The sequence below is a fragment of the Oncorhynchus keta genome, chromosome 36 (genome assembly GCF_023373465.1).
Source record: "Oncorhynchus keta strain PuntledgeMale-10-30-2019 chromosome 36, Oket_V2, whole genome shotgun sequence".
NCBI classification, from domain to species: domain Eukaryota; kingdom Metazoa; phylum Chordata; class Actinopteri; order Salmoniformes; family Salmonidae; genus Oncorhynchus; species Oncorhynchus keta.
The window spans coordinates 22,301,549-22,325,353 of NC_068456.1; the positions used below are offsets into that span (position 1 = coordinate 22,301,549).

Consider the following 23,805-nt stretch of genomic DNA (forward strand, 5'->3'; position numbering starts at 1 on the left):
TGTCCCAAACCTTCCACTAACAAGACCTCCCCTCTTCTCCTTTGTACTGTCCCAAACCTTCCACTAACAAGACCTCAGCACTAACACCTTTCCCTTCCCCGCCTGGTGACTCTCCTGCCTCTGACCTGTCCCCTTTACCCTCTGAGTGTGGCCTGTCCCCTGGTCCACTGTACTGTGAGCTCTGTTCTCCCTGTGGTCCTGAATGAAGCACATTTCTTGCAGAGGAAGGGGTCATCGGCGACCCCAGGAGCAGCACTGTCACAGTGCCCACAGGGAGGGGGCCCCAAGTCAGGGGCCGAGCAGTGGAAGACCCCAGTAGAAACAGGAGAGCTCATCCCAATTGGGCAATTCTGGGTAATTAACCTCAAGACTTACAGTATGCACGGCAGGAAGTGTATGTGTAAAGGTGTGTGCACAGGTGCGTGTGTGTTTGTGTTTGTGTGAGAGAGAGAGAGAGAGAGAGAGAGAGAGAGATGGATGGATAAATAAATAAAGATGGGTGGGTGGGGGTTAATAAGGTTTTTCAGGAGTTGATGAGAACCAGTATTACATTACATGGGTTATGTTGATGAGAACCAGTATTATAATACATGGGTTATGTCGATGAGAACCATTATTATATTACATGGGTTATGTTGATGAGAACCAGTATTATAATACATGGGTTATGTCGATGAGAACCATTATTATATTACAAGGGTTATGTCGATGAGAACCAGTATTATATTACATGGGTTATATTGATGAGAACCAGTATTATATTACATGGGTTATATTGATGAGAACCAGTATTATATTACATGGGTTATATTGATGAGAACCAGTATTATATTACATGGGTTATATTGATGAGAACCAGTATTATATTACATGGGTTATGTCAATGAGAACCAGTATTATATTACATGGGTTATATTGATGAGAACCAGTATTATATTACATGGGTTATGTTGATGAGAACCAGTATTATATTACATGGGTTATAATGATGAGAACCAGTATTATATCATGTGGGTTATGTTGATGAGAACCAGTGTTATAGTACATTGGTTATGTCAATGAGAACCAGTATTATATTACATGGGTTATATTGATGAGAACCAGTATTATATTACATGGGTTATGTTGATGAGAACCAGTATTATATTACATGGGTTATAATGATGAGAACCAGTATTATATCATGTGGGTTATGTTGATGAGAACCAGTGTTATAGTACATTGGTTATGTCAATGAGAACCAGTATTATATTACATGGGTTATATTGATGAGAACCAGTATTATATTACATGGGTTATGTTGATGAGAACCAGTATTATATTACATGGGTTATAATGATGCGAACCAGTATTATATCATGTGGGTTATGTTGATAAGAACCAGTGTTCTAGTACATGGGTTATGTTGATGAGAACCAGTATTATATTACATGGGTTATAATGATGAGAACCAGTATTATATCATGTGGGTTATGTTGATAAGAACCAGTGTTATAGTACATTGGTTATGTTGCGATATTGTGCTTTTGCATTTGTTTGTAGTTGATTTGAAGACTGCTGTGGGATGAAATTGTTCTATTATTTTTTATAATAGGGTTTTGTAACAAATATCAATAAGATTATGACAAAAAGTTACAGTATGTAGACATCGATATCATCCAGCCCTAAGATAAATAGTTGTTTAGGTGGTAGCTAAGTCAGGATGAGGTTTGCAGCATCCTTGGGAAATATATTTTCAAGCAGATGTGCTCTAAGCTCAAGCCCTGGGGAGCAGAGAGAAAGATTATGGGGAGAGTTGGGTTTTACCACACTGGACCATTTTACATTCTCATAATATTAAAAAGAGTGTAAATATTTGATATGGTTGTTTAAGTGGCTGCTTGTGGGTAAGGTCAGTGGTGTAGTGGAGGGTAAATTCATGTAAAAGCCGTCTACGCACCTTTTTTGTTTTGCACAAACTATAGCAGAAAATACATGGCAAATGTAGGAGTGTTCGATTCTTTTTACCACTACATCATAGGACACACACAAACACACACACACACACACACACACACACACACACACACACACACACACACACACACACACACACACACACACACACACACACACACACACACCAAACACCCATACCCACTCCCAATGTTGTGCTTGCTCTGTGTTGCTGAAGGGGTGGTCATCGCTTCAGTGAGTGTTCAGGGGGATCTGGGGGTCTTAACTCACTGTATGAGGTGGCAAAACCCTGGTTCATTCTCACACTGACCAATTTGGAATACATACAATTTAAAAACACTCATGAAGGCAAACCTGTAACAAATGCATCACATGCTCACGTACAAATGCATCACAATGTAAGGATTGTGGGGGAGGGCATTGTAAGGACTGTGGGGGAGGGCATTGTAAGGACTGTGGGGGAGGGCATTGTAAAGGACTGTGGGGGAGGGCATTGTAAGGACTGTGGGGGAGGGCATTGTAAGGACTGTGGGGGAGGGCATTGTAAGGACTGTGGGGGAGGGCATTGTGTGTGGATAAGAATTTTGTTCGCTTAAAATGCTTTTAGATCACAACAAAATCACACACAAAAATACAAATACAATAAATAACCTGAAAAACAAAACAGATCAAAAAAACTAAACAGGCAAATAAACAGAAATATACTTAGTAATATGATACAAGTAATTGTTGACCCTAAAAAATATTGTAATAAAACAATAATAGTAATATTATATGTATACAGTATATATATATTTTATTTTTTTGCAAGGTATCCTTTGTTTTTCATTCCTGCTAACTCATTCACTCTCCCACAAACAAACCTAAATCTAAAACTAAACACCTTATTTAGTGTCATGCAATGTGGTGTTTGGTTGTATCGTGGCCCACCCACTCACATTGAATGAATAATTCAGTAACCTCACCACGCTATAAATGAAGGATACAGAGGACCATTTTCCCTACATGTCCTACAAGAGTGACAAGCGCTCTCCATTAAAAACAGTTACTTTCACGCCAGTGTTTGCCGTCTTATACCGAGACATTTGGGGGGGTGAAAACAGAAGTGTTGTTTCCTCGGATTTAATGGGATTAAGAGGCAAAACATGTCACACAAACATATCCAGTGCTAATATAACCAGGGATTCTACCAGTCTGCCAGGGTATGGAAGGTCCAGTGCTAATATAACCAGGGATTCTACCAGTCTGCCAGGGTATGGAAGGTCCAGTGCTAATATAACCAGGGATTCTACCAGTCTGCCAGGGTATTGAAGGTCCAGTGCTAATATAACCAGGGATTCTACCAGTCTGCCAGGGTATGGAAGGTCCAGTGCTAATATAACCAGGGATTCTACCAGTCTGCCAGGGTATTGAAGGTCCAGTGCTAATATAACCAGGGATTCTACCAGTCTGCCAGGGTATGGAAGGTCCAGTGCTAATATAACCAGGGATTCTACCAGTCTGCCAGGGTATTGAAGGTCCAGTGCTAATATAACCAGGGATTCTACCAGTCTGCCAGGATATTGAAGGTCCAGTGCTAATATAACCAGGGATTCTACCAGTCTGCCAGGGTATTGAAGGTCCAGTGCTAATATAACCAGGGATTCTACCAGTCTGCCAGGGTATTGAAGGTCCAGTGCTAATATAACCAGGGATTCTACCAGTCTGCCAGGATATTGAAGGTCCAGTGCTAATATAACCAGGGATTCTACCAGTCTGCCAGGGTATGGAAGGTCCAGTGCTAATATAACCAGGGATTCTACCAGTCTGCCAGGGTATTGAAGGTCCAGTGCTAATATAACCAGGGATTCTACCAGTCTGCCAGGGTATGGAAGGTCCAGTGCTAATATAACCAGGGATTCTACCAGTCTGCCAGGGTATGGAAGGTCCAGTGCTAATATAACCAGGGATTCTACCAGTCTGCCAGGGTTTGAAGGTCCAGTGCTAATATAACCAGGGATTCTACCAGTCTGCCAGGGTATTGAAGGTCCAGTGCTAATATAACCAGGGATTCTACCAGTCTGCCAGGGTATTGAAGGTCCAGTGCTAATATAACCAGGGATTCTACCAGTCTGCCAGGGTATTGAAGGTCCAGTGCTAATATAACCAGGGATTCTACCAGTCTGCCAGGGTATGGAAGGTCCAGTGCTAATATAACCAGGGATTCTACCAGTCTGCCAGGGTATTGAAGGTCCAGTGCTAATATAACCAGGGATTCTACCAGTCTGCCAGGGTATTGAAGGTCCAGTGCTAATATAACCAGGGATTCTACCAGTCTGCCAGGGTATTGAAGGTCCAGTGCTAATATAACCAGGGATTCTACCAGTCTGCCAGGGTATTGAAGGTACAGTGCTAATATAACCAGGGATTCTACCAGTCTGCCAGGGTATGGAAGGTCCAGTGCTAATATAACCAGGGATTCTACCAGTCTGCCAGGGTATGGAAGGTCCAGTGCTAATATAACCAGGGATTCTACCAGTCTGCCAGGGTATTGAAGGTCCAGTGCTAATATAACCAGGGATTCTACCATTCTGCCAGGGTATTGAAGGTCCAGTGGTAATATAACCAGGGATTCTACCAGTCTGCCAGGGTATTGAAGGTCCAGTGCTAATATAACCAGGGATTCTACCAGTCTGCCAGGGTATTGGCGGTCCAGTGCTAATATAACCAGGGATTCTACCAGTCTGCCAGGGTATTGACGGTCCAGTGCTAATATAACCAGGGATTCTACCAGTCTGCCAGGGTATTGAAGGTCCAGTGCTAATATAACCAGGGATTCTACCAGTCTGCCAGGGTATTGAAGGTCCCGTGCTAATATAACCAGGGATTCTACCAGTCTGCCAGGGTATTGAAGGTCCAGTGCTAATATAACCAGGGATTCTACCAGTCTGCCAGGGTATTGACGGTCCAGTGCTAATATAACCAGGGATTCTACCAGTCTGCCAGGGTATTGACGGTCCAGTGCTAATATAACCAGGGATTCTACCAGTCTGCCAGGGTATTGAAGGTCCAGTGCTAATATAACCAGGGATTCTACCAGTCTGCCAGGGTATTGACGGTCCAGTGCTAATATAACCAGGGATTCGACCAGTCTGCCAGGGTATTGACGGTCCAGTGCTAATATAACCAGGGATTCTACCAGTCTGCCAGGGTATTGAAGGTCCAGTGCTAATATAACCAGGGATTCTACCAGTCTGCCAGGGTATTGAAGGTCCCGTGCTAATATAACCAGGGATTCTACCAGTCTGCCAGGGTATTGAAGGTCCAGTGCTAATATAACCAGGGATTCTACCAGTCTGCCAGGGTTTGAAGGTCCAGTGCTAATATAACCAGGGATTCTACCAGTCTGCCAGGGTATTGACGGTCCAGTGCTAATATAACCAGGGATTCTACCAGTCTGCCAGGGTATTGAAGGTCCAGTGGCCCTGCTAAATGTGCTACAGCCTTATCATTTTTTTTGATAGGTGTTGGATTCAGCAGGGAGTGTGTTGAGTTCTCTCCACCTCTCAGTGGCTTACAGTTAATACCACTGCCAAGTTTGTGAGAACCAGGGCCCTCAGGGAGGAACGTTCAGATGAATTAAAACTCAAATCCCCTGAATGTTGTTAGTCATTGTTAAAGTTAATAGGAATGATGCTGTGGGCTTCCCGTAAAGACTTTTTGGAAATATTAATCACATTATTAAAGCAGATTTATTGTTTTAAGTAATTAGTCATTTAATAGCATCACATCCTGTTGAGTAAGTGTACTTTTTGTGTGGAAGTGTTGTAGCATATTCTGATGAGGTTGTTGCTGTTTTAACCATGTTAATTAAGTGGACATCTCTGTTTTATCAGAATGGATGATAAATCAAAGTTGTGTACTTTTATATGATTTTGTAATCCTCATACACAGATCATCTAGGGAAATGCCTAGAAAATCAGACCAGTGTCTCTTTCAACACTATTCTAAATGCCATACCTTTCCTTTGTTTTAGACTATTCTCAATAATGAATTAACTTTCAAGAAAATCTCTCACATAGATTCCAGACTGAGTGTAATTATAGTTCTTTAACGATGTTAATATTTGTATTTTTGGAGTGTACATGTTGTACTTTGTCAGGGAAATTAAATGCACCGTATTAGCATAATATAAAGCTAGCTCCAGAGAGAGACTTAGGTTCGATGTGAATATTCCAAGCAGTTTATACCGGTGGGTTTGTTTGCTGTTAGGCCTTCTGCTCTGCTCTCCACTCTTTCATGTACTGTTTATTTAGTTTCCGGCCATTTGCGATCAGTACTTAAAACTTCTTACAGCTAGCGACACCCCTCGACAACATTCCGCTGAAAAGGCAGTGCGCGAAATTCAAAAATATTTTTTAGATATATGTAACTTTCCTACATTAACAAGTGCAATACACCAAATGAAAGATCAACTTCTTGTTAATCTACCCATCATGTCCGATTTCAAAAAGGCTTTACAGCAAAAGCACAACATATGATTATGTTAGGTCAGAGCCAAGTCACAAAACACACACAGCCATTTATCCAGCCAAAGAGAGGAGTCACAAAAAGCAGAAATATAGATAAAATGAATCACTAACCTTTGATGATCTTCATCCGATGACACTCATAGGACATCATGTTACACAATACATGTATGTTTTGTTCGATAAAGTGCATATTTATAGCCACAATCTCAGTTTACATTGGCACGTTACGTTTAGTAATGTTTTGCTCCCAAAAACATCCAGTGATTTTGCAGAGAGCCACATCAATACAGAAATATTCATAATAAACATTGATAAAAGATACAACTGTTATTCACAGAATTAAATATATACTTCTCCTTAATGCAACCGCTGTGTCAGATTTTTTTAAAAACTTTATGGAAAAAGCAATCCATGCAATAATCTGAGTACGGTGCTCAGACAACAAATCAAGCAATACAGATATCCGCCATGTTGGAGTCAACAGAAGTCAGAAATAGCATTATAAATATTCACTTACCTTTGATGATCTTCATCAGAATGCACTCCCAGGAATCCCAGTTCCACAATAAATGTTTGATTTGTTTGATAAAGTTAATCTTTATGTCCAAATACCTCCTTTTTGTTAGCGCGTTCAGCCCAGTAATCCAAATTCATTACGCACGAGCAGGCGAAAAGTAAAAAAACTTCCGTTACAGTCCGTAGAAACCTGTGAAACGAAGACTGTTGACATCTAGCGGAAGCCTTAGGAAGTGCAATTTGACCCCATAGACACTGTGTATTCGATAGGCCAAGAGTTGAAAGACTACAAACCTCAGATTTCACACTTCCTGGTTGGATTTTTCTCAGGTTTTCGCCTGCCTTCTGTTATACTCACAGACATCATTCAAAAAGTTTTAGAAACATCAGAGTGTTTTCTATCCAAATCTACTAAAAATATGCATTTATTATCAACTGTGACTGAGTAGCAGGCAGTTTACTCTGGGCACGCTTTTCATTCAAAAGGGAATATGCTGCCCCCTATCCCAAACAGGTTACACAGGATAAAGAGCTAAACAGGTCACCGAGCCTCCCAAAAATGCCTAGAGGACTTGGTGGCACAAAACCAGCCACACATGTATGATTTACGCCTCTCGACCGGTGACTTTTAAAAAAAGAAAGAAAAAAAGAGCATTCTTGAAGACCTTGTAATAATCTTCCAGATATAGAGCATTACGAAAATTGTGGCTGGCATGGCAACCAACAGTCCTGAGGGGAAAGTCAAGCGAGGTGTACAGTATATAGTGGTTTTTCACATAACTACTATTATAAGGACATGGTAAAGGTTGAGGGAAAACAGCAGCTTTTGACTGGGAACATGTTGATATTCATTAAAAATATGTACTCTATGTTTAACATGAATCAGCATAACACCATATGTCATAATGCATCAGTCTGACTCCAAAAGTAGTTTGATCATGAAACACCCATGTCTACAGCCAGTGGTCTCTCTAATGAGCAATAGGGTGATGGTTTGCCTACCAACAGAAAGCAGTTCGGTATGCAGACGATGTTTTCAGTGCATTTGAACGCATCAAAGTAAAGTTTAAATCCTCATCTGGCGGGGTTGTGGCTGGCCAGGATTTACAGCTTGTACTTCATACATTATTCACACACTCTGATTCACCCAGTTAGAGGGAGGAGGTCAGGGAGAGAAGAAGGGACATTGTGTGTGTGTGTGTGTGTGTGTGTGTGTGTGTGTGTGTGTGTGTGTGTGTGTGTGTGTGTGTGTGTGTGTGTGTGTGTGTGTGTGTGTGTGTGTGTGTGTGTGTGTGTGTGTGTGTGTGTGTGTGTGTGTGTGCGCGCGTGCGTGCGTGCGTGTGTGTGTACTTGCATGCACTTGTGTACAGTATGAGGCTTTCCCAGACATTATGGAAGATAGCCTTATTCCTGAGCTGTGGTCTGCCCCGGATGACTCCTGCCTGCTTGCTTGTGGAGCTCTTCCATTAAAAATCATTGATAGGGCGGGTGCGCTCACACCCTCAATAAACTGCCAGCCATGGCCGCCCATCACTGCATCACTGTGCCTTTCTGCTGACTGAATGATGGGCAAAGCAATAATCCCCAAATGTCTTCCAGTGGGCAGTGATTGCGTGGCGTGGCTGTGGCATTGGCTTTCATCCGCGTCCCCCGACGGCTGCAGTTTGGCAAGACACCACGGTGATATTTGTGTCTCAAGCTAATCTATTAGCTTTCAAGCACCTTATTGCGGAGTGACCTGTTGAGACAGCAGATTAATGAGAATGGGGAGAAGTGGCCGTCAGCCTACTTTCGCGTTTGTTATTCATTCTTACAGGGGAGTGACTCATTTTGAAGTGTCCTGTATAGCAGGAAATACAGTCTGGCAAGGTGGAGTGGGATTCGCTCTGGAGCTTTGGAAAATATGTATGGGCTGCATGCTTAACTTTTAGATTTACATGCAAAGTACTGCTGCTAGGTCTAACTGAGGAAGTCTGAAATGTAAAATGTGCTTAGGACTTTGGTACCAATCACATTTTGTTACAAGTGGAAACGTGGGTGATATCTTTCTAAAGTCACTCACACTCACTTTGAGTTTATTAGTCTTTTTGTATAGAGAAACTCACATCAACAGCTGATGCATATCAGATTAGCTAATTTATTCAAATATCCTGTTGTGTAAGAATATCCGTAATATTATCCCATAGGGCGACGCACAATTGGCCCACCGTCGTCCGGGTTTGGCCGGGGTACGCCGTCATTGTAAATAAGAATTTGTTCTTAGCTGTCTTGCCTAGTTAAATAAAAGTTAAATACATTTAAATATATTTATACTGTATACAGTATACACTACCGTTCAAAAGTTTGGGGTCACTTAGAAATGTTCTTGTTTTTGAAAGAAAAGCACATTTTTTGTCCATTAAAATAACATCAAATTAATCAGAAATACAGTGTAGACATTGTTAATGTTGTAAATGACTATTGCAGCTGGAAACGGCTTATTTTAATGGAATATCTACATAGGTGTACAGAGGCCCATTATCAGCAACCATCACTGTTCCAATGGCACGTTGTGTTAGCTAATCCAAGTTTATCATTTTAATAGACTGGTTGAGTATCTGGAGCATCAGCAATTTTGGGTTCTATTACAGGCTCAATAATGGCCAGAAACAAATAACTTTCTTCTGAAACTTGTCAGTCTATTCTTCTGAGAAATGAAGGCTGTTCGCTATTCCATGTGAGAAATTGCCAAGGAACTGAAGATCTCGTACAACGCTGTGTACTACTCCCTTCACAGAACAGTGCAAACTGGCTCTAACCAGAATAGAAAGAGGAATGGGAGGCCCCAGTGTGCAATTGAGCAAGAGGACAAGTACGTTAGTGTCTAGTTTGAAAAACAGACGCCTCACAAGTCCTCAACTGGCAGCTTCATTAAATAGTACCCGCAAAACACCAGTCTCAACGTCAACAATGAAGAGGCGACTCCGGGATGCTGGCCTTCTAGAGTTACAAAGAAAAAAACATATCTCAGACTGGCCAATAAAAATAAAAGATTAGGATGGGCAAAAGAACACAGACACTAGACAGAGGAAGATTGGGAAAAAGTGTTACCGACAGACGAATCTACAGTAAGTTTGAGGTTTTCGGATCACAAAGAACAACATTCGTGAGACACAGAAAAAATGAAAAGATGCTGGAAGAGTGCTTGATGTCATCTGTCAAGCATAGAGGAGGCAATGTGAAGGTCTGGGTGTGCTTTGGTGGTGGTAAAGTGGGAGATGTGTACAGGGCAAAAGGGCTCTTGAAGAAGGAAGGCTATCACTCCATTTTGCAACGCCATGCCATTCCCTGTGAACGGCGCTTAATTGGAGCCAATTTCCTCCTACAACAGGGAAATGGCACAGCTCCAAACTATGAAATAACTATTTAGGGAAGAAGCAATCAGCTGGTTTTCTGTCTATAATGGAGTGGTCAGCACAGTCACCGGATCTCAACCCTATTGAGCTGTTGTGGGAGCAACTTGACCGTATGGTGCATAAGAAGTGCCCATCAAGCCAATCCAACTTGTGGGAGGTGCTTCAGGAAGCATGGAGTGAAATCTTTTCAGATTACCTCAATAATAATATAATAATATATGCCATTTAGCTGACGCTTTTATCCAAAGCAACTTACAGTCATGTGTGCATACATTCTACGTATGGGTGGTCCCGGGAATCGAACCCACTACCCTGGCATTACAAGCGCCATGCTCTACCAACTGAGCCACAGAAGGACCATAAATAAATTGACAGCTAGAATGCCAAAGGTCTGCAAGTCTGTAATTGCTGCAAATGGAGGATTCTTTGACGAAGGAAAGTTTGAAGGACACAATTATTATTTCAATTCAAAATTATTATTTATAACCTTGTCAATGTCTTGACTATATTTCCTATTCATTTTGCAACTCATTTCATGTATGTTTTCATGAAAAACAAGGACATTTCTAAGTGACCCCAAACTTTTGAACGGTAGTGTATATATGAATTTCATATCATCAGGAGTTAAAAAGTTGTCCCTGCCAGCCATGATATGCAGGATCAACACCAGTGGGAGTCGACCAGCTCCACTAGCGTGTAATGGCATCTCCCTTCCTCAGGTTTTTTTCTCCAACTCAATCACTCAGAGTTGTGCCACAAATCAAGCCCCGGGCCTCCAATGATGAAGCTCACGACACAGTCCATACCTCCACTACATGTGATCTGAATGTTTTTACCACAGAGGAGATGGGTATTTTCACTCCTGCAGAAGCACACTATCCCAGACTAACTCGTACACGTCCAACCAACAACACGACGAAGGCAATAGGGAGGGATTATTTTGTCACCCAACAGGTTATTTGGACTGTAAATAGGGCAAGGGCAACAATTGGGATTTGTTTGTAAATACAATTCAATTTGATTGACTTAACAGGCTTTTCCCATTTTTTTCCCCTGCTTCTCTACCAAGCACTCAACTTTCAATCTGAGCAATAAATCACTCAAAAGCTACATTTCTTTTAGCGGTTTGCCCTTTGACCAATTGAGTTGGCTACATAAAACCTCCAATAGCATCTCATGTGACAGTGCTTAGGGGCAAATAGGTTAATTGGAAAAGTCCGGCGTGAAGAGCAACAGCAGGGTCTGTTGTGTGAATATGTCAGCGGGAATGAGAGAGAGACATGGCGATGGGTAGAGTTTCACTGGAGGGCAACCAGAGCCTGTTCCTACACTCAGCTCTCAGACAATCCTGCTGGATGAGGACGGGCGTCAGTCTGAGGAACCACCTGGTGGTAGATGGCACCCAGTACAGACCTACACACACCAACATGACTGCTTCAATTTGCCCCATGAAATCGCCTGGTGTACAAACCCCTACTAGAAACACTGTGTGTTCAAAAGTTATACACCATAAAATCTACACATTCTATGCTTGTGTGCGCACTCACTCACACACGTACACGCACCAATTGCCTTTTAACTTTACTTCAAAGTGTAACTGACTGCAGTCATTCCACAAACTTGCCTGAGATGTGAGGTAATTAAATCAAATCAAATCAAATTGTCCTTGTCACGTGCCGAATACAACAAGTGTAGACCTTACTATGAAATGCTTACTTACACGCCCTTATCCAACAATGCAGTTCAAGAAATAGAGTTAAGAAAATATTTACTACATAAACTAAAGTTAAAAAAAATAAAAAGTAACACAAGATATTTACATAACAATAACGAGGCTATATACAGGGGATACCTGTACCGAGTCAATGTGCGGGGGTACAGGTTAGTTGAGGTCATTTGTAAAGTGGCTATGCATAGATAATAAACAGCGAGTAGCAGCAGTGTAAAAACAAAGGGGGGGTCAATGTAAATAGTCCAGTGGCCGTTTGATGAATTGTTCAGCAGTCTGATGGCTTGGGGGTAGAAGCTGTTAAGGAGCCTTTTGGTCCAAGACTTGGCGCGCCGGTACCGCTTGCCTTGCGATAGCAGAGAAAACAGTCTACATGTATGACTTGGATGACTTGAGACAGTGTCAGGAAGCTTGGCCCCAGTGATGTACTGGGCCGTACGCACTACCCTCTGTAGCGCCTTACGGTCAGATGCAGAGCAGTTGCCATATTACACTATCTATTACAGTGTACATAACATTTTACTGCTAAAGTACAAAGTGATACATCAAAATAATTGTAATCCCTCGCGGGACGCATTCAGTCGGCTGGTTGTAGTTTCCCCACCCCTGGTTGTAGTTTCCCCACCCCTGGTTGTAGTTTCCCCACCCCTGGTTGTAGTTTCCCCACCCCTGGCTGTAGTTTCCCCACCCCTGGTTGTAGTTTCCCCACCCCTGGCTGTAGTTTCCCCACCCCTGGCTGTAGTTTGCCCACGCCTGGCTGTAGTTTCCCCACGCCTGGTTGTAGTTTCCCCACCCCTGGCTGTAGTTTCCCCACCCCTGGCTGTAGTTTCCCCACCTCTGGCTGTAGTTTGCCCACCCCTGGCTGTAGTTTTCCCACGCCTGGCTGTAGTTTCCCCATGCCTGATTGTAGTTTCCCCACCCCTGGCTGTAGTTTCCCCACCCCTGGCTGTAGTTTGCCCACGCCTGGTTGTAGTTTCCCCACGCCTGGTTGTAGTTTCCCCACGCCTGGTTGTAGTTTCCCCACCCCTGGTTGTAGTTTCACCCCTGGTTGTAGTTTGCCCAACCCTGGTTGTAGTTTCCCCACCCCTGGCTGTAGTTTCCCCACCCCTGGCTGTAGTTTCCCCACCTCTGGTTGTAGTTTCCCCACCCCTGGTTGTAGTTTGCCCACCCCTGGCTGTAGTTTGCCCACCCCTGGTTGTAGTTTCCCCACCCCTGGCTGAAGTTAGCCCAACCCTGGCTGTAGTTTGCCCACCCCTGGCTGTAGTTTGCCCACCCCTGGTTGTAGTTTCCCCACCCCTGGCTGAAGTTTGCCCAACCCTGGCTGTAGTTTGCCCACCCCTGGCTGTAGTTTCCCCACCCCTGGCTGTAGTTTCCCCACCCCTGGCTGTAGTTTCCCCACCTCTGGCTGTAGTTTCCCCACCCCTGGCTGTAGTTTGCCCACGCCTGGCTGTAGTTTCCCCACCCCTGGCTGTTGTTTCCCCACCCCTGGCTGTAGTTTCCCCACCTCTGGCTGTAGTTTCCCCACCCCTGGCTGTAGTTTGCCCACGCCTGGTTGTATTTTCCCCACCCCTGGCTGTAGTTTCCCCACCTCTGGCTGTAGTTTCCCCACCCCTGGCTGTAGTTTCCCCACCCCTGGCTGTAGTTTGCCCACCCCTGGCTGTAGTTTCCCCACCCCTGGCTGTAGTTTGCCCACGCCTGGCTGTAGTTTCCCCACCCCTGGCTGTAGTTTGCCCACGCCTGGTTGTAGTTTCCCCACCCCTGGCTGTAGTTTCCCCACCTCTGGCTGTAGTTTCCCCACCCCTGGCTGTAGTTTCCCCACCCCTGGCTGTAGTTTCCCCACCCCTGGCTGTAGTTTGCCCACCCCTGGCTGTAGTTTCCCCACCCCTGGCTGTAGTTTCCCCACCTCTGGCTGTAGTTTCCCCACCCCTGGCTGTAGTTTGCCCACGCCTGGCTGTAGTTTCCCCACCCCTGGCTGTAGTTTCCGCACCCCTGGCTGTAGTTTCCCCACCTCTGGCTGTAGTTTCCCCACCCCTGGCTGTAGTTTCCCCACCCCTGGTTGTAGTTTCCCCACCCCTGGCTGTAGTTTCCCCACGCCTGGTTGTAGTTTCCCCACGCCTGGCTGTAGTTTCCCCACCCCTGGCTGTAGTTTGCCCACCCCTGGCTGTAGTTTCCCCACCCCTGGCTGTAGTTTCCCCACCCCTGGCTGTAGTTTGCCCACTCCTGGCTGTAGTTTCCCCACCCCTGGCTGTAGTTTCCCCACCCCTGGCTGTAGTTTCCCCACCCCTGGCTGTAGTTTCCCCACCCCTGGCTGTAGTTTGCCCACGCCTGGCTGTAGTTTCCCCACCCCTGGCTGTAGTTTCCCCACGCCTGGCTATAGTTTGTAGCTAACCTTTATTTGGTAGGAAAAAGAGAAGAGAAGCAGTAGGCTGTTTAAATACAGCATGCACGAGAGTGAGGAAGGAGGCAAGGTGCTGTGAACAGCCCTGAGATGTCTGCACTACAGCAAGCAGCAACAATCAAACTAAGTTTGCGACCGAACCACAGCAACGCCAACCTGGCAGAACTGACAGGCTGAGTATATAATCCTCCAGCAGCACAGTGTAGAGCGGACGCAGCACTGCGCCCAGCCAGGCCGGCTGCCGAAATGTCGACAGGCCTCACACTGCTGCAGAAGCCAAGTAAAGGGAGTAAATGCATAGGTACTCCACATTCACGAGAGAGCCCTCTCTCCATAATGACCGTTTCGATTGGTCCTGGGGTGAAAACAACCTATGAGATTCACTTTGGGGAGATTTGATGTGATGTCAAAAGTGTTAGTGATATTTTGGGGGTAGAATAGGATGATATTAGATGCAGGCATTTTAGGAAGACTTTAAAATAAAATGCAAGTTATGTAAAGGGTTTATTTAAAGGATATCACACTATGAATCAGTGGGAGTAAATGGTGACTATTTGTCCACTAATGAAGAGATTGAAATTAAATTAAAGTTAACCGGGGTTTAGGGCCGTGTGTCAATTATTTGTTTGTTGCATGTGAACTAATCTGTTTAGACTGACAAGCTAGAGGAATAGAGATGCATCTTTTCACTGTTGTTTGAAACACTGTCCCTCTATTTCTCTCTTTCTTTCCCTCTCTCTCTTTCTGTCTCTCTCTCTCTCTGTCCCCCCTCTCTCACACTCACTAGGTTTGTAGTTTAGAATTTAGTTTTTCCCCCGGTGTATTTCCATATAATTACATTGTTCTCTCCCACCTATTCCATAGTGTTTGGGAAAGATAGTCTAATGATACCCTTTAGGGGAAATGGATAGTGTTAGGGAAAAATAGACTAATGATACCCTTTAGGGGAAATGGATAGTGTTAGGGAAAGATAGTCTAATGATACCCTTTAGGGGAAATGGATAGTGTTAGGTAAAGATAGCCTAATGATACCCTTTAGGGGAAATGGATAGTGTTAGGGAAAGATAGTCTAATGATACCCTTTAGGGGAAATGGATAGTGTTAGGTAAAGATAGCCTAATGATACCCTTTAGGGGAAATGGATAGTGTTAGGGAAAGATATCCTAATGATACCCTTTAGGGGAAATGGATAGTGTTTGGGAAAGATAGTCTAATGATACCCTTTAGGGGAAATGGATAGTGTTAGGGAAACATAGCCTAATGATACCCTTTAGGGGAAATGGATAGTGTTTGGGAAAGATAGTCTAATGATACCCTTTAGGGGAAATGGATAGTGTTTGGGAAAGATAGCCTAATGATACCCTTTAGGGGAAATTGATAGTGTTAGGGAAAAATAGACTAATGATACCCTTTAGGGGAAATGGATAGTGTTAGGGAAAGATAGTCTAATGATACCCTTTAGGGGAAATGGATAGTGTTAGGTAAAGATAGCCTAATGATACCCTTTAGGGGAAATGGATAGTGTTAGGGAAAGATATCCTAATGATACCCTTTAGGGGAAATGGATAGTGTTTGGGAAAGATAGTCTAATGATACCCTTTAGGGGAAATGGATAGTGTTAGGGAAAGATATCCTAATGATACCCTTTAGGGGAAATGGATAGTGTTAGGGAAACATAGCCTAATGATACCCTTTAGGGGAAATGGATAGTGTTAGGGAAAGATAGCCTAATGATACCCTTTAGGGGAAATGGATAGTGTTAGGGAAAGATAGACTAATGATACCCTTTAGGGGAAACGGATAGTGTTAGGGAAAGATAGCCTAATGATACCCTTTAGGGGAAACGGATAGTGTTAGGGAAAGATAGCCTAATGATACCCTTTAGGGGAAATGGATAGTGTTAGGGAAAGATAGCCTAATGATACCCTTTAGGGGAAATGGATAGTGTTAGGGAAAGATAGCCTAATGATACCCTTTAGGGGAAACGGATAGTGTTAGGGAAAGATAGCCTAATGATACCCTTTAGGGGAAATGGATAGTGTTAGGGAAAGATAGCCTAATGATACCCTTTAGGGGAAATGGATAGTGTTAGGGAAAGATAGCCTAATGATACCCTTTAGGGGAAATGGATAGTGTTAGGGAAAGATAGCCTAATGATACCCTTTAGGGGAAATGGATAGTGTTGGGGAAAGATCGTCTAAGTGGATAGTGTTTAGATTTTGGACAGATTTAGTCTCTCACAAACAAGTCCACACATACACACATGGACTTTTCTTTCTTTCTTTCTTTCTTTCTTTCTTTCTTTCTTTCTTTCTTTCTTTCTTTGTCTCTCACACACAAATCCCCAATGCCTCTTTTAGGGTTACTAACATCCGCTTGTCAGTCAGAATGGGACAATGTTTGAGCTCCTATAGCCATTAAGAGAGACACTGTTATGGCAAGCTCACATTGGACTATTTGATGTGAGTCTATCTGTACTATTCTGTCATTAAAAAAAACACTTCAAAGTAGTTGAGATGAATATGACTCACTAACTCACTTTGACGACAGGAAAACACGCACATCTGGAAAACACTTACTTGTTGCTGTAATGCAGCAAAGCGTTCTATTTCATTAGCATTTCATTTGCATGTATGAGGGAGGTGGAACGAAGTGGTGAAGCGTACAACCTCTGGGGGAAATGTCTTTTGGAAGCAAGCCATCCTATAGCAGAGCTTTACTTTAACATCAGATGAGTCCAGTTTTCTCCCTCACGCTACTCTCTCCAGCCCCAGGTAAAACGGCAAACAAGGTTATCTTTAAACTGTATTAATTTATGTAAATACGTCATTTAATCTGACATAACTTTTAGTTTTCATTTCAATAGTTACTGTAGACAAAATATATATTTCGTAAACAACACAATACTTTCACTTTTGTCAGTCAATTCTGTATATTTGGTGTGACCATAGGTTTGCATTACCCACCATAGGCAGACATACAGTACCATGGGCCTCCTCTTAAAGCTCTATCCTTCTCCCCTCTGTCAAGCAGATTCCACAAAGCATATTTATGTCACGTAAGCATTCGTTATAATTTAGAACAAGTTATTTCAGAAAGTGGTCCTTGTGATAACCTTGTGATAAGTGATAGGTGGGAGAATGATTAATAGCAAACCATGACCTAAAGCCAGATAGTGCCTATGTATTAAAACATATCCCTACAATACTCCCAGATTGGGTCATCAATCATTCATAAAGACCACTGTAAGACAGTGCCAGAATTTGCATTTACTCTTATGGTGTGTTTTTCTTCCCTTTATGTCTGAAAGACAATTGCCATGGTGATACAGATATTGGTAGCCATAGCTGTTTTTGTTCTGGTAGAGAAGAGTCTGACAGTCTTTTTTTAGGGGTTAGATCAGCTTTAATATTGAGGATATATTGTAGCTTTCATCAATGTAATTGTCTGCATCATTTCCAATCACCCATATATTTTTGAGGGGTAAATATACACCTAGTCTTACTTTTAGGACCTCTTGGTTTTTGGCCACAGTAGTAGATGAGGAGCCAGCCAGTGAAAGTTTAGCTTAGGGGTGGGTCTGTATTGTACCAGCGTTATCAGAAGAGGTATATGTTTATTGTCTGTGCCATTTTTGGTCTGTTGATGATGAGTCATGAACACAAGACCTCTTGCTTTAGCTCCTCTGGTTTTTCAGCACGGAAGTAGTTCAGTATGTTAACTTAACAGTTTGTTTGGGGAGGGTTTCGGTTATGTATTGTATATGCCATGTGGAGCAGAATGATTTGGCAGGGAACATATGCCCCCCCCCCACCCCCCACCCACCTCTTCCTCTCTCGCTCTCTCTCCCACAGACACATTTCTCCCTCATACCCATATTTTACACACTGGGCCAGATGCAGGCATTGATTTTTCAGAGTGCTATCTAAGTTGTCAAGGCCATAGAGAAGTGCTTTTGCCAGGGGGAAGTTATGTATGTTATTAAGAAAATGCCTTGGAAGGTTATTTTTTTTCAGTAGGGGAACCAGGTGGATTAAATATCTGGTAGAATTCAGCCAGTAGGAGAACCAGATGGATTAAATATCTGGTAGAATTCAGCCAGTAGGGGAACCAGATGGATTTAATATCTGGTAGAGATCAGCCAGTAGGGGAACCAGATGGATTTAATATCTGGTAGAGATCAGCCAGTAGGGGAACCAGATGGATTTGATATCTGGCAGAGATCAGCCAGCAGGGGAACCAGATGGATTTAATATCTGGTAGAGATCAGCCAGTAGGGGAACCAGATGGATTTGATATCTGGCAGAGATCAGCCAGCAGGGGAACCAGATGGATTTAATATCTGGTAGAGATCAGCCAGTAGGGGAACCAGATGGATTTGATATCTGGTAGAGATCAGCCAGCAGGGGAACCAGATGGATTTAATATCTGGTAGAGATCAGCCAGTAGGGGAACCAGATGGATTTAATAACTGGTAGAGATCAGCCAGTAGGGGAACCAGATGGATTTGATATCTGGTAGAGATCAGCCAGCAGGGGAACCAGATGGATTTAATATCTGGTAGAGATCAGCCAATATGGGAACCAGATGGATTTGATATCTGGCAGAGATCAGCCAGCAGGGGAACCAGATGGATTTAATATCTGGTAGAGATCAGCCAGCAGGGGAACCAGATGGATTTAATATCTGGTAGAGATCAGCCAGTAGGGGAACCAGATGGATTTGATATCTGGTAGAGATCAGCCAGTAGGGGAACCAGATGGATTTAATAACTGGTAGAGATCAGCCAGTAGGGGAACCAGATGGATTTAATAACTGGTAGAGATCAGCCAGTAGGGGAACCAGATGGATTTAATAACTGGTAGAGATCAGCCAGTAGGGGAACCAGATGGATTTAATATCTGGTAGAGATCAGCCAGTAGGGGAACCAGATGGATTTGATATCTGGTAGAGATCAGCCAGTAGGGGAACCAGATGGATTTAATATCTGGTAGAGATCAGCCAGCAGGGGAACGAGATGGATTTAATATCTGCTAGAGATCAGCCAGCAGGGGAACCAGATGGATTTGATATCTGGTAGAGATCAGCCAGTAGGGGAACCAGATGGATTTAATATCTGGTAGAGATTATCCCACTGGCAATAATAACGTATAAGCATTTATGACAGCTGAGGGATTTTGGTCCTGGCTCTGGAGTGTCTGTAGCAGGAAGCATTCATCCCGGTGCCTCTAAGCCCCAGCATTCATCCAGCAGTGTTTACACCACAGCAGGTCAAGCCTTTACTATTCACTATGGGGGCTTAGCCCAGACAGCCCCATCCATCTAGCACAGGGCTGAGTAGTGCTGCCATACCAATGATTAAGTGACATGGCCACAGGCATTAGCAGGCACATGTACACTTGAACATGAAAGTATGCATTGCCTGTATGACTAGAGAAATCCTAGATTGATAAACACTTGAATAGGCAATGACTGATCACACACACATATATGTACTTCCATAAATGGAGACACATATTGTGAAATGACATGTAACCGGTGTCAGATTACCTAGGAGGTTGGCAATGACATCTGTCTTTGACCTCTAGGTTATATGATGATTTTGCTGGGCAGTGCAGTATTTTTTCAACTGGTTTTCATCACTCTTAGATCATGCCTCCTGTGACCCCAGTTGAACAGACTGTTCACCTCATTTGATTCCTTCGCAGTAATCTTTTATATTGGTTGAGATTGTTTTATTACTGCTAATGAGGCAAATTGAAAGCCTAGGCCCCAAGGGTGTATGACTAGGCCGCTGGCGATGGTAAAACAGAACATGTAAATGTTCATAGGTTATTAAACATTGATTTCGCTTGGATTAAGAGGCACTAAGCGCTATGAATTTAAAATGTGTCCTGTAAAGCTGTTATAAGCCGAGTGGAGAGAACTAATGGAAATATTATTTATGTGTACACACAGACTTATACACACCAGGGTTGGGCTCAATTCTAATCAAAGGCAGTTAATTCAAATATAAAAAATAATAAAAGGGGTATTTATTTTCAATTACTTCTCAATAAACTACAAAGTAGAAGCTATTAATTTCAAAAGTTAAACATTTTTTAAATTCAAATCACTTCCTGAACTGCCTTCAATTCGATTTGAACCCAACACTAATACATACTCACACAAGTATGGCCAGACGAATTACCAGGACGTGTACACCGAGCATGCGCTGACCAACTGGCAAGTGTCATCACTGACATTTTCAACCTCTCCCTGTCTGTAATAGTCTGTATAACCAGTCTGTAATACCAACATGTTTCAAGCAGACCACCATAGTCCCTGTGCCCAAGAATACTAAGGTAACCTGCCTAAATGACTACCGACCCGTAGCACTCACGTCCGTAGCCATGAAATGCTTTGAAAGGCTGGTCATGGCTCACATCAACACCATTATCCCAGAAACCCTAGACCCACTCCAATTTGCATACCGCACCAACAGATCCACAGAGGATGCAATCTCTATTGCACTTCACACTGCCCTTTCCCACCTGGACAAAAGGAACACCTATGTGAGAATGCTATTCATTGACTACAGGTCAGCGTTCACATTTCACTTTAAGGTCTACACCTGTTTTATTCAGAGCATGTAACAAATCAAATTTGATTTGATCCTTGTGTTGGGTACGCCCTACATCTCTGCTTCCCAGAATCACATAGGCTACACTAGTATGCTTTTTCACACTGGCATTTACCACATACAGGCAGGTATACACACAAATGAGGATCCATTGTCTCACACACACATAAATAATCAGTACATGAGCAGATTCCCCAATTAGCCACACAGTCAGATAAAACGGCACCGAGTGAAATCAAACATCCTTAGGGCCAACATATTTAACACATCCACTCAGAGAGAGAGAGAGAGAGAGAGAGAGAGAGAGAGAGAGAGAGAGAGAGAGAGAGAGAGAGAGAGAGAGAGAGAGAGAGAGAGAGAGGAATATTTCCATTAGGAACAGACTGTATCCACCTGGAGCCATCACAGTAGTGTAGCAAAGAGGACTGGATTCTCAAGGTCAGAACATGCCTAACGCATTAGTCATCCAATAGCATGTGAAATGCCCTAATCACTTTTACCTGCGGAGAAACACATCCATGTGAGAGACACTACGTGAAAGCATGTATGGTATAAAACACAAAGGACAGATCAATATGAACTGACAGTTATTTTTAAGACATGCGCTAGTTCAGGGTCGTAGTGATGACGGCTGTTGCTTCAGTTGTGTGCCTGTTTAGGTTGCTGGATGTAAAAGAAGATGTCGTATGTAAAAGTATAAGTGTTCATAGCTTAAGATAGTTATTTTATTAGACCAAAACAGATTCCACTGAATTAAGAAAGGGCCTAATATGTAGTGTAGCAACTATTGCAGATTACAAATTAATATTAGGATAGGTTTGCACCATCAAAAGGATTTCTTTGGAAACATTTACAGTTTAAGTCATTTAGCAGGTGCTTTTTATCCAGAGCAACTTACAGTAGTGAGGGCATACATTTTCATTCTGGCCCCCTGTGAGAATCAAGCCCACAACCCTAGCATTGCAAGCACCATGGTCAACCAACTGAGCCACACTTGGCCAGAGGGAGATGATTTCAGTTCAGATGAAAAGGCTGATCAAAAGTAACATCACTTCCTGGAATTCTCCATGGTCTACAGAGCACTTATAGAAAAGAACATGAGCACACGCAAAGTGTGTGTGTGTGTGTGTGTGTGTGTGTGTGTGTGTGTGTGTGTGTGTGTGTGTGTGTGTGTGTGTGTGTGTGTGTGTGTGTGTGTGTGTGTGTGTGTGTGTGTGTGTGTGTGTGTGTGTGTGTGCGTGCGTGTGCGAGAAGACAAACATACTGTACAGTATCCGAACAGAGTTTGGACACACCTACTCATTCAAGGGTCATTCAAGGGTTTTTGCATCCCAAATAAATGCTTCACAGAGTTAAAGGAACAGACACATCTCAACATCAACTGTTCAGAGGAGACTACATGAATCAGGCCTTCATGGTGAAATTGCTGCAAAGAAACCACTACTAAAGGACACCAATAATAAGAAGAGACTTGCTTGGGCCAAGAAACATGAGCAATGGACATTAGACCAGTGGAAATCTGTCCTTTGGCCAACATTTAAGTGTTTTGGTTCCCACTGCCGTGTCTTTTTGTGAGACGCAGAGTCTGTAAACGGATGATCTCTGCATGTGTGGTTCCCACAGTGAAGCATGGAGGAGTAGGTGTGATAGTGTAGGGGTGCTTTGCTGGTGACACTGTCTGTGATTTATGCAGCGATACGCCATCCCATCTGATTTTCGCTTAGTGGGACTATCATTTGTATTTCAGCAGGACAATGACCTTACACACCTCCATGCTTTGTAAGGGCTATTTTATCAAGAAGGAAAGTGATGGAGTGCTGCATCAGATGACTTGGCCTCCACAATCACCCGACCTCAACCCAATTGAGACGCTGGGCCAATTGTGAGTCGCCCTATGGGACTCCCAACCACGGCCCAATTTGATACATCCTGGAATCCAACCTGGGACAGTAGGGAAGCCTATTGCACTGAGATGCAGTGCCTTAGACCGCTGCGCCACTCAGGAGCAGAGTTGGACAGCAGAGTGAAGGAAAAGCAGCCAACAAGTATTCAGCATATCTGGGATCTCTTTCAAGACAGTTGGAAAAGCATTCGAGGTGAAGTTGGTTGAGAGAATGCCAAGAGTGTGCAAAGCTGTCATCGAGGCGAATGGTGGCTACTTTGAAGAATCTCAAATATAGAATATATTTTAATTTGTTTAACACTTGTTTGGTTACGCCATTGATTCCATATGTGTTATTTCATAGATTTTATGTTTTCACTATTATTCTACAATGTAGAAAGTAGTAAAAATAAAGAAAAACCCTTGAATGAGTAGGTGTGTCCAAACTTTTGACTGGTACTGTACATACCGTCAGAGCACTGTGAACAGAGGTACACACACATGCATGTGCACACACACACACACACACACACACACACACACACACACACACACACACACACACACACACACACACACACACACACACACACACACACACACACACACACACACACACACACACACACACACACACACACACACACACAGCACATCATAACATCATAGCTGAGACAACAATTTATACTCTGGTTATTTTAGAGTAAATATGTTCCGCCACTATAATGTCAACAGTGAATAATACATGTCATTCTTTTAGAAAAGCCCCAGGTTAATAGACAGCTGATGAATAAAT

General features: G+C 43.2%; 1 protein-coding gene across 5 annotated transcripts in view; it reads left to right on the forward strand.

The window, feature by feature from the left end:
• gfra1a (gdnf family receptor alpha 1a) overlaps nt 1-23,805 on the forward strand; it is a 108,887-nt gene that overhangs the window by 35,704 nt on the left and 49,378 nt on the right. For 3 of the 5 annotated variants that reach the window (XM_052498663.1, XM_052498662.1, XM_052498664.1), the window contains one exon: nt 223-354. The exons of the other annotated variants lie outside the window; for them this stretch is intronic. In XM_052498663.1, coding sequence (XP_052354623.1) covers nt 223-354 — 132 coding nt within the window. The remainder of the gene's footprint in view (nt 1-222; nt 355-23,805) is intronic. 5 annotated transcript variants of the gene reach the window in all.